Source organism: Ursus maritimus, unplaced genomic scaffold (assembly GCF_017311325.1).
Source record: "Ursus maritimus isolate PB19 unplaced genomic scaffold, ASM1731132v1 scaffold_19, whole genome shotgun sequence".
Classification (NCBI taxonomy): Eukaryota; Metazoa; Chordata; class Mammalia; order Carnivora; family Ursidae; genus Ursus; species Ursus maritimus.
This window is the reverse complement of record NW_024424341.1, coordinates 3,488,689-3,500,262: the sequence shown is the minus strand read 5'-3', so window position 1 is coordinate 3,500,262 and position 11,574 is coordinate 3,488,689. Positions and strand designations below refer to the sequence as shown.

Here is an 11,574-nt window from a genome sequence, read left to right as displayed (position 1 = left end):
ACTCTCTGGGTGACCTCTGGTTCTTCTTTTCCTGTTTCAGGCATGAGCCATGAGCCCAAGTCCCCTTCACTAGGGATGCTTTCCACCGCGACCAGGACCACCGCCACCGTCAACCCCCTCACCCCCTCGCCGCTCAATGGCGCACTGGTGCCCAGCGGCAGCCCCGCCACCAGCAGCGCGCTGTCGGCCCAGGCCGCGCCGTCCTCCAGCTTTGCCGCCGCGCTGCGCAAGCTCGCCAAACAGGCGGAGGAGCCCAGAGGTAAGAGGCGCGCCCCCCAGGCTGCAGCCCGAGGGGGGAGAGCGCAGCCCCCTTGCTCCCGCCCCGGCCTCCTGGGAGAAGCAGGTGCGCGGCCGAGAAACAGCGGTTTTCCGCGGGCAGGCGCAGGTGCTGCCGCTGCGCTCACAGGGCTCTGGAGGCTGAGGGCCCGCACGTGCTCCGGCCACTCCTGTCTCTCTCTCGCTGCTTCGTTCTGGGGGGGCAGCGCCGTCCCAACTGCAGGCCGTCCCGGACCCCCGCCCGGCCGGCGGGCCCACCCCACCCTGGCACCTCTGCTTTGCTTCTGCCCGTCTGCTGCTTCTGCCTGCCTTTGGCTCTGGGAGCCACTGCGGCGGGGGTGGGGGGGGCACGGTCTCTAGAAACCTGCTCGGTCTCAGAGTGGGGGGTCTCTGCGACAGCTCCCCCCATGACTGCCTAACTCCCTGAGGCAAGGATTACATGCTGGCGTGGATGGGTGTCCTGCAGGGCGGAGCCCTGGCTTCTGCGGTCACTTGGGAGTGACATGCTGTGTGGCTTTGGGCAAATGCTGACCCTCTCTGAGCTTAGATCTTCATTCAGAGGTTCTCTGGGCCTCTGGCTTCAGGCACTTCTGGGGACCCCATCCAGTTGCCCATGTTAGCCTGGGTTACGGGCTGCTGGTTGGACAAGAGGGGTAGGAGGCTGTGACTGGGGCCACCGGGAGGCCCGGGCTGGCCTCTGGACTTGCTGCTCGGATGTGGGGCTGACCTCTGGGCAGAGGAAGGAGGGACCTGGGCACTCTGCCCACCATGTTTTTTGCCACAGAAGTCTAGGGCTTGGTGTCCCAGGGCCCTCCCAGGGAAAACACTGGTGTGGGAAGGAAGGGTGTCTGTCTTCAGAGGCTCCAGAGCCAGCAGCTTGTCAGAAGGGACATTTGTCCTGCCTGGAACTGGCTGAGGGGTCTTCCGAGTTCTGAATCTCACCTCTTTCTGGTTGTTGGGCAGAGGGGGAAGTGTAAGGGGAATGAGCGGGCCGTGGCCCAGGAGGGCAGACCGCTGGGGCCTGGTTTTGTCTGCCTGCCGTGGGCCATTGCATCCTCCTGGGCAGAGCGTGGCTGCTGGCGGACCGCTCCTCCACACTCCTCCTCACCCTCCACGCCCACCAGGGCACACTCCTTGGCCACGTCCGAGGTAGCCCGGCTGCAGCAGCACGGCTGTTCCGGTCCATGGCGTGCCACACAGCTGGGGGGCAGATGGCCTGCAGGAGGCAGCGAGCTCCCTGCCCGGGCCCACGGAGGCCCCCAGACCAGCCGCCCTGGAGATGCATACACGGTGTGGACGGGGTGGTGGAGGCTCGGTGGTCCCCTCGGAGGTGAGGGGATGCCCCCGTGGCAGAATTGGCCCGGCCGCTCCCTGCTCTGGCTGCTTTCTCAGCCTTCAGAAGGCGAGTGTCAGCACGTGGGGAAATGCTGGCTCTGCCTGCGCTGAGTCCCCGCCAGCCGTCCCTCCAGTGCACTGGGCTCGTCCTGGGGTGACACCTCACTGCTGCAGAGGACGCGGCCATGGAAGGGCGCTTTTCCTCCTTGCAGTGGCAGGTAGGGGAGGTCGTGCGAGGGCCATGGGTGCAGGACAGGCGCCTGCCTCGATGGCCCTGTCTGCTCTCTGCTGCCCCGGGCTGGTCCTGGCGTCCGGCTGGAAGGATGGCCAGCGGGCAGCCAACATGCCAGAGGCTTCCGGGCCTCGCTGGCTGGGAACAAAGTGTGCTGCTGGCAGCGGCTGGGCCCGGTGGCCGTGGGGCCCTGTTCCTCACAGCTGTGACCCGGGCCTTCTGCGTGTTCGCTGCCCTGGGAAGCGCGACGTCGCAGTAAGGGGCTGGGAGAGGGAAGACGGGCACCAGCCACACTGGCCGGAGCCCTTACTGTCGCGGGAGCACAGCATCTGCAGCTGGCTGACCTGAGGTCACCCTGTTCTCGATGGGAAGGCCGAGGTTTGGGAAGCTCAGCATCTGTGGAGCAGTGTTTGAACCTGGGGACCCCCCCCCCAGCTCACATTCGGCTGTGTGTGCCCCTCGGCCCTCGTCACGCTGTATCTTGAGAACTGTAGGCTTTCTGGCAGCCACAAGCCAAGTTTGGAGAGTTCAAAGCCGTTTTCGGTTCTTGGTCTGATCCACCCCCATCAGGCCTCAGTTGGAAGAAACAAGGAGGTGTTGTCACTGTCGGGAGTATTCCTGGGCCGCACCCCATGCCCGGTCCCCTTTTTCTCACTCGCCCCAACTATGACCTTGCTGTCTCCCCCCATCAGCAGAAGTGGCTCACAGCCCGGGGTCGCCCAGCGTACAGATGGCAAGGCTGAGGCTCAGAGAGGTTAAGTCATGAGCCCGAGGCACATAGCTCATGAGGACGTGCCCTTGCCCCTTGCTGCCGCCGCCCCCACGCAGGCCTTCTAAGTGGGCTCGTGAGGCTGGGGTTAGGACGGCAACTCTGGGTAGAAGCCCCCTCGCCCCTAGACCCACCTCAGTGGTGCGGGAGGCACTCGTAAGTCTGGGCCTGAGGCCGGGGGCCATGGGTGATAGGGGCTGTCGGCTTCTGGAAGCCTAGGGGCAGCGGGGGCACGAGGAGAGAGCTGGCAGGCCCTGGTGCCCCCGCCTGGAACCGGTGCCCTGACTTTCCGCCTGGAACCGGAGACCCGCGGTGGGGGAGGGGGGCTGGCTTTGGTGGGCTTGGTGGTTGGGAAGGAGCAGGATTGTTGTTAGGTTGGAAAGGTTCATTCAGTGTCGTAAGGGCTCTCTTCTAAAGCAGCGCGGTGCCGTGGTCTTTGGTGTCTTCAGAGTCGTGCAGTCGTCACCCCTAAATCCCAGACCATGTCCTTCCCCCTACGGAAGCACCGTCCCCGTCAGCACCACAGCCCCTCCGCCCCGGAGCCACAGTCGGCTGGTGCGCTCTGGGTTGGCTGCTGGGGGCTGGGGGGGCGCTCAGCACGTGTGACTGGCTTCCCGCGCCCAGCCTGATGTTCCAGGGCCGTCCCCGCGCATGTGCCAGGATTCCTTTCCTTCTCATGGCTGAATGACCTTGTGGCTGGCTGGCACCCCGCACCTGTCACTGGGCGTGTGCGGCCCCCCTCCTCCATCGCGGCGGCTCAACTTGTATTGAGTGCCAGCCGCGCTCCAGCCAGTCTCCTGCTGTGTTCTCTGTCTGCGGGGCCGGAGTGCACAACTGAGCTGCAGGCTGGCCGCCGTCCCTCGTCGTCAGCAGCAGAGGGGACTTTGGAAGCCATGGACTCGGGTCCCAAGACCCCATAGCCTCCGGCCCCTCCCTGGCCTGTTTGCTGACCTTCCCCCCAGGGCTCCTGTCCCTTTGGATGGAGAGGCCCTGGGTGGAGCCGACCAGACCTCCACGGGACTGGTGGGAGCGTCAGGGCCCGTCCTGCCAACGGCGTGCACCCTGGTGCGTCTCTGGCTCACCTTTGACCCTGGCCCCCACCACCCCTCCCTTGCTGTGAAGCGCCCCCTTGTTCTGAGCTGTGGCCCAAGCTCTTCCCTCTGCTTCTTGGGTTAATATTTTTCCTCACGTCGTCATGTCCCGAGGGTACAGTTGAAACATTCAATTTAGAGGAAGTAATCTCAGTGCCGAATGGTTTGCTCTACCTAAGAGAAAGAATGAGAACTGAGAAATCGGCCCTTTGGTGGGGAATTTTCTGTGCCCCGAGGCTCTGGGTTGCCTTTTTTGCAGCCAGACCTGCCCCGGGGGCCATGGAAAGTGGAGGTGTGCTGCTCCTGTAGGGGCTGTGGGTGCCTCGAGGGCCTGGACCCGCCTGATCCCCTGGCTCACATCCTTGCTGTGTGACCTGGGCACGTCGCTTGACCTCTCTGGGCTTCTTTGTTTTCTTAGAGATCTCATCCTCATAGATTTTGATTCAGAGAGAACACACTAGGGCCAGGCATGGCAGCTGCGTGCACCAAACAGGGACTGCCCATGGCATCCGTCCTCCCCCCACCCCCCTGATCATGCACAGCGAGGGGCTGAAGTGTTCTCTCTGGGAGGGTCCTAGAAAGGAGAGGGCCTCTGTGGGAGGGGCGTGGGCTTGGACTCGTGGGCCCTGCCCCTCCGCACAGGGGGTCGGCTGCTGCCACCGCCGCTACCCCTGTCTGTCCCACCCGCACGGGCTGTGTTCCAGCCCAGGCCGGCTGCGCTCTGTCCCCGCGTCCTTCCTCTTTACTCCTTGGGATAAAGGGGCACCCAGAGAGTGATTGCACCCACACAGCACATTCTTCTGGAAGAAGCTTGGGCTCTGACCTGGGAGACCGTGTCTCCATGACAGGCCAGGGGGTGCCCCATTGAGTTGAGGCAGCATGCGTGGAGCCCGTGGCTGCTGTGGCTGCCGGGGCCCCTCTTGTTTCTCTGGCCACAAAAAGGATGTCCTTCTGGGCCACTTGGCCAGCCCTCTGTCCCCTCCTGAAGTTGCTTTTCCAGCTCCAACCTTGGCCTGGCTGCCTCCTCCCTGCCTGTCCCCCCACCAGAGCCTCTTTGGACAGAGACTCTACCCCCTGCACCCCCCACAACGGCATTTGAAGCTCCAGTTTGAGCCTTGGAATGAGCCCCAGCCTAGGAACCCCAAGACCCTCCTGACCTCGGGCAGGTCATGACCCCTGACCCTCAGAGCGTCCCATACTCCTCCGAGGCCTGTCTCACAGGGCTTGTCGGGATCGCCAGGTGACCCGTGTGCCCAGAGGTGCTTGTTGAATGACTGAGTGAGGGCGTGAGTCCGTGCCCGCCAGTCAGGAAATGCCACGCCTGGAGTCTGACAGCTCCTGCCTCTGCCCTAGGAGCTGCCCTAGGTGCCCCCCCCCCCCAGCGGCCCTGACCCTTCCCCTCTGCTCCCTGCAGAGGGCGAGGCTGGGAGCCCACGTCCCTGCCAGCTGGAGCATGACGCAGCAGAGGCCACCCCCAGGCGCTGGCTCCAACAGGCTGTGTGCGGTCTGCTCCACGCCGAGCAGGTGCCTCCGGTGGGGCCACTGGGCGGGGGCTGCAGTGCGGGGAGCCCAGCACCGCCTTGGCGCCTGGAAGACTCGAGAGACCCCCAGGGCTGTGCGCCGCCCTGCACGCCCGACCCACCTTCCCCCCCCCCCACCCCCCCCCGCACACCGTTCCCCTCCACATCTCCATCGACGGCAGGTGTCTCTGGGCAGTCCCAGCTCTGGGGACGCTTGGGGCAGCTTTGGCCTGGGGCCCTGGCTGGGCGGGGGGAGCAGGGTGGGCCCCGAAGCCTCTGGGGCCTGTTCCGATCCCAGCAAAGTGTGTCAGGTGTGTGGCATGGCCACCCTGGGCTCCATGGGGTGACCGAGCCACCTCCCCAGGGGCGCGTCTGCCAAGAGCACCAGCCCCGTGGCGGGGGCAGCTGGACTTGAATTTCTGACTCTCTAGGTCCAGAGCCCCGAATACGGCACCCCTGCCTGGCTTCCTTCCGCGGCCCTGCTTGGCTGCCTGCCTCTTCTTGTCGCTGGCTTCGCAGGCGGGTCTGGTTACCTTAGGGCCTTGGGAGCTGCCACAGCCGAGGTCCTGTCCCTGAGCCCCAGGGAGGGAGACGGGGGCGCGTCTCTCCCTTGGTGGGAGTTGTAGGTGTGACCTGCCCACCGGCGTGGCCGTCACGCAGCGGGCCTGATGGATCAAGGGTGGGTCTTCCCTGCTGCCCCCTGAAGTCTATCTCTTTCAAAGAAAACGGCCAAATCAGGGAAGGAAAGATCCTGCCTGGCATACTCCCCGCGTGTGTGTCAGCCGGGTGCTGGCATTTCCCTGCGGGGATCTGTGGCGCGCGCTCGCGGTGGCGGGGGGACCTTCTCCTCGTCCACTGGGCCCTGGGGTTTCTGGAGGCAAGGGCCGGAGGGGAAGGGAGGCCGGAGCTGGAGGAGAGCAAGGCCTGGGGAAGGGGGCGACAGGCGTGTGCCCTGGATGCAGGGAGGTGGCGGGAGGAGGGCTGGGTGGGCAGGATGGGTATGGGCAGTGGAATGGACCGGGGGCAGTGACTGGCACTGGGGCATTCGGCACGCAGGCCTTCTCTGGCTGTGGTGACACAGTGCTGACTTGGCCCTCTCACCGCCCCAGAGCTCCCTCTGCCTCCGTGCTCCCCCTGCCTCCGTGCTCCCCGCCCCCGCTGCTCAGCGCATCCCAGCACGGCGGCATTGCCCCCAGCTCTCCGAGCCCGCCGTCCTCCCACCCACCCACCTATAACAGGCCCCTGGAAATGCGGTTCATAAGAAAGACCCCGCCTTGCCTTTGCTGATTTGGGTTTGCGGACTGTCACATGATAGTAAATTGGGCACAGGACCGCACTGGTGGCCGGTGGCCGTGAGGCAGGATGAGGACTCCGACTGTTCTGCGCCGTGGAGATGCTTCGGTTGGCGGGCAGGTGGGGAGACCCCGGCCTGGAAGCAGGTGGGCGGTGGCCCCGAGGCCTTTTCCCAGCGCTTCTTCCCAGACCCACGGGTCATCAGAGCCATTGCCGTCAGCTGGGCCGGTACTGCCCTGTGTGTGCCCCCCACGCCCGCTGTCCCCGCTGTGCCGGGCCTGCGGGATGTCCCTGTCTTCGTGTGCTCGCGATGGCATTTGGCCTCTGTCACTTACACGCTTCACTTCCCAAAAGGCACAGGGGCCGCCGTTGCTGCTCTGTCGGGCACGTTCCAGGGAGGCCGACTCTGGGGCCGTCCTGGGGATTGTGTCTACCTGACTGCCAGCTGGGAGGCTTCCTGTGGGCCCCACGGCCCCTCAGTCTTGCAAGCAGAGGGGCCACGCCGATGGCCAGTCTGCTTTCTGGGTCCAAGTGGTGTTTGCCCACCAGGCTCGGGGGAGGTGGCGGGGGAGGTTGGGGAGGGCAGAGGGGACCCTCCGAGGTGCGCCTGGGACAGAACAGATGGGAATGAGCAGAGGGCCCTGGCGAGCAGGTGCATGCAGGGTCCTCGGGCCGCCACCCCACCCTGGTTGTGGCCGTGGGTCCGAGGTTGATGCCTGCACTGGTAGGTTGAAGCCAGGCAAAGCCCCGGTGGGACAGGGGCCCTGCGGTGCTCCCCCTTCCAGCCCCACCAAGCTTGGGGGCCCTAGCCCCAAAGCAGGTGTCCCAGGAAGATGTCCCAAGGATTCCTTTTTAGGGAGACCATTCTCTCGTCTCCTGCCTGTCATCAGGGGTGAGGCCCGGGGAACCAGGCCGATGTGGTGTGCCGGAGGGCTGGCCTCGCCCTGCGCGCTTCGGTGCGGGATGGGTGGGGGTCCTCGCTCCAGGGTCCAGCACACGTTGCGTGGTTGCCTTCGCGGCTGGCTACGTGTGCGTGTGGGAGAGCTCACGGCGTCGTGAGTTTGCAGTTGCGTTTCCAGGCTCCCCCCACTCCCCTCTCCCGAGTCTGGGGTCTCAGCTGTTAATTACATGTGCCCGGCGGCCTCGGCGTTAATCCTCCCAAGTCAGACAGCAGAGGTGACGCGCGTGCGCTGCCTCCTGTCGTCCCTGAGCTGCCTGCGCCTGCCGCCGCGCCGGAGCGGGGCCGGGGTGGCTGCCCGCTAATTGTGGGTGCGTGGTCAGGGATCGATCGCCTGCTCTGGCCGTCCAGGGACGCCCGCCCCCCGGGGGATGAGGCTGCTAATTGTCCCTGGCCTCCCGGTCCAAGTGCACCTGGGCCCCCAGGCTCCCCCCGCCCCTCACCCCCTGGCGATTAGAAACGAGGTTAATCCAGAGAGGCGAGCTAATGGAGCTAATGGCAGGAGGCGGGGCCTCTTCTGGGGGTGGGTGGTCTGAGGGAGGGGAGCAGGCCCGGGGCTTGGTGCTATCAGGTGCTCCTGCTTGTGAGGCCCCTAGGCTGTCTCACCGCAGGGCTCCGAGCTGTGTGGGCTCCGGTCCATCTGCCCCGCGCCTGGAGGCCCAGAACCCTCTTGTCCTTTGACCGCAGCTTTTCTTCCAGGCTCTTGGCAGCCTGTGCCTTGACCACCGGTGCTCTTGGCCTGTGTGCGTTTTCCTTCGTTCCTGTTTTGGCTCCAGGATACACATACCCGTCCTCTACACCCCCGTGGGCAGGGGGTAGACAGGGTCACTCAGGGCGCGAGCCTGGTGGCCGAGCGCGGTGCTGAGTGGGAGATGAGCCGTGAGTGCAGGAGACACAGCAACCCTCACAGAGCCGAGGGGTGGGCACACCAAGCGAAATGGGTCTCCGCATACGAGGGAGCAGTAGCCGGCCGTGGAGAGAGGGAGGGAGTGCTGACGCCCGCGGCCGCACGCGGGCACCGTAAAAACCACGCCGAGTGAGGGGCAGCTGGTGCGGAAGGTCGCGTACTGTGGGACCATTGACGAGAGGCGCCTGAAATAGGCACATCCTTGGAGACCACGCGGATTGGGGGCTGGCGGTACGGGCTTCCCTTTTGGGGTGATGGCCGCCCCGCTGTGAATCTGCCGGGACCGTCGGACTGCCCGCTTGCGGTGCCCCTGCCGCCCAAAAAGAAGAGCCTCAGAGGTTCCATGGAGATTCAGTTTTAAGGGAACAATTCCTTATCTAGTGTGTTGTTTTGTTTTTTTCAACAACGCAAAGTGGAACTGTTTATCAAAGTCTAGATAACCTGCGGAAAACGGCCTCGATGGTCCTTGTGGAGTGGGACAGGGTCTCGGAGCGAGCCTCCCCCGCGTCAGGGACCGACCCCTGCTCTCACTCGGCCCCTGGCCGGTAGGGCCGTCTGCATTCCGACCTGTCTACGCGATCCGTCTGTCTGCGCTTGGTGGGGTTTGTGGGGTTTGTGCGACCCAGCCGCGTGGCTGTGGGTGGTGCTGCTTCCTGTCCCCGCGGCCTGAGAACCGGCCCTGGGGGGTGTCAGCCCCGCGTTGCTGGGTGCATACGCCGGAATGGGGCTGCCGGCCTTGAGAAGGTGCCGCCAGTTTTGTAAAGTTGAGCAAACCTGGGTCAGGGTCCAGGACTAACCACCCAGATCTCTCTCCGTCAGCCGGTGAGCATGGGTGGCAGCCCACCAGCCCCCGAGGGCCATTCTGGAACTTCATGGAGGTCACTTTCCAGCCGGGCAGCTCTGCTCACAGGACCGGCTGCATCTGCCTGTGACACCCCCCGTCCCCCAGCTGCGGCGGTCCTGAAACCGGCTTCGGGTGCAGAACGGGGTGGTCACTGCCTTGGCCAGATGTAGCTTGTTTCAGAACCTCAGGCCGTCCCCACTGGGAAGGGAAGGTGGCTCACGCTGTGCTCTGTTGGCTCTCCCCGGTGGTAATGACCTCTGACCAGGAGCGAGCGGGCAGCAGAGCCGGGCTTGGACTGGCCAGCATGGGGTGGCAGAATTCTTGGGGTGGGGCTGTGGTTGCTGTTTCCTCTGGGGACTCGGGGGTCACAGTTCAGGGGCAGCTCCTTGAGGAACCCGGCCTCCGTGTTCTTGCTTTCACTGAGCAGAATGTGCTCTCTGGGGCTTGGCCTGTGGGGCTGGGACCGGGTGTCTCCATGGGGCTGCCTTGTACAGTTGTGCGCACTGTGTACAAGCCTAAGGAGTCCTGCCGAAGGGTCTTGGACAAGAGCACCTTGCTTAGATCAAGGCTCTGTCCCGATGTCTCTGGGTCCTCCACGTCCAGCCGCTCCGCTTCCTAGTGACAGTGCTGAGGCCACGCTTGGCGGGTCAGGGCCCCTGGGGCAGGAAGGACGGAGGGCACTGCGGGGGTACCTTGGCAGCCGGGAGGCTGTGGGCGCCTGTGAGCCATAGGCTGCCCTCCCTCCTCTTCTGCACAAAGGTTCCATCCGGTAACGTGAGTGTGGCCACATGAGGTGGTGTGGAGACATGGGGAGGGTCGCTCGGCCCCGGAACGAGGCAGGTTTGGAGTGAAGTCCGGGAGGATGCCTGCACACCGGTGGGATTCTCCTTCGGCGAGGGGTTGTCTCTGCTGACCCTGCTTCTTTCCCCCCCCCCCACCCACGTAGGGCTCTTGCAGATAGAAGGTGCCCTTGGGGACCCTTTGGAAGGGTCAGTGTTTGCCCTTTGAGTCCAGGAGCAGGACGGGGTGTCTCCACGTCTCTGCCTGGGATTGTCAGCAGCGACCCCCTCATCCAGCTCTGCCAGAGCCCCTGTACCCGCCCCCCCCCCCCGGGACCATAGCTCAGCGTGTGCCCTGCCTTGCACGTGGCCCCAGCCACTCTCGTGCTTCCGGATGAAGTGGGGTCCACCTGGGGTCCACGTGGGTAGTCTGTGCCGGAGGCTTGGGCGGCGTGAGCCAGTGTCTGTGGACCCACCGTGGTGTAGGCACATGAGGGGGTCTCCTTGCCCCCAGAGTGCAGGGTGGATGTGTGAGTGCTGCAGACTTCGCCGGGCCCAGGCAGGGCTCTCGAGGACCCCCAGACAGTGCCGGATGCCCCCGGGCCAGGCCCTGCCTGCGCTCCAGCTGCCCCTCAGCCGGGACATGTCCGGGTCGCGGCTACTAGAGACTCACAGGGAGAGTGTGGGGCCACCGGAGGCAAGGCGGGTGCCTGCTGGGGGTTGGGACCTGGGGAGCACGGTGACCACCTTTGTTGACCCTCTGCCCCTCATGCCGCCTGTCGTGGGGGGAGCAGCCGTTGACCTGAGCAGCTGGCCGGCTTGGCTGCCTGGGGGCCTTCTGCTTTGGACCCTGGAGTGCTTGCCTTCCAGCCCCGCCCTAGGCCCTGCCCATCCCGGGCCCCCCACCCCCACCAGCTCTGCCCCCTCCACCCCTTCTCCAGGGGAACAGCGGGTAGGAGTGATGCTGGGCTCCGGGGTTCTTTTCGGGGTGACAGAAGTGGTGGGGAAGTCAGGTAATGTGATGGTGGCACAACTCAGCGTGCTAGAAATCAGTGATCTTTATGCTTTAAATGATGAATTAGGTCTCAGTGTTTAAAACGTGAGAATAGATTGCAGTCGCTATCTAAGAAAAGAGGTGAGCCACCCGTGGCCACTTCTCCATGTCCCCACCTGCCAGGCCCATCCGGCGCGCTGGCCCCCAGGGCCTCCTGTAACCCCTCCGCCCACAAGCACACGGAAGGCTCAGGGCCCTGTTCGGAGCCTGGGGGTCTTGCCCCCACCCCTGGGCGTGGGAATATGTCTGCTCTGCGGGGGCTCCTGTCTCCATCAGAGTGTGGCCGGGTCGCCCTTCCTGCCCGCCCTGCTTGCGCTCCCGCCTCCTTTCCCCCTTGGGTCGGGGGTCGGGGCAAACGTGAGAGGCCCTGGGAGTTGGAGCTCCCTGCACCTTGTGCCCCTGCTGGGCCCATCCCTAGTTGGCGGGGGTCAGCCAGAGCCCTCGGCGGGTGTGACCCCTGCTCACGCTGCTGTACCCTTCCTTCTCCCGCAGGGTCTTCACTGAGCAGCGAATCGT

The 11,574-nt window shown here is 65.0% G+C and overlaps 1 protein-coding gene across 1 annotated transcript in view; it reads left to right on the top strand.

The window, feature by feature from the left end:
* Positions 1 to 11,574, top strand: part of GSE1 (Gse1 coiled-coil protein) — a 46,299-nt gene continuing 34,725 nt past the window's right edge. Inside the window, exon 1 of the mRNA XM_040633230.1 lies at positions 1 to 259. Coding sequence (XP_040489164.1) covers positions 43 to 259 — 217 coding nt within the window. The 5' untranslated portion in view covers positions 1 to 42. The remainder of the gene's footprint in view (positions 260 to 11,574) is intronic.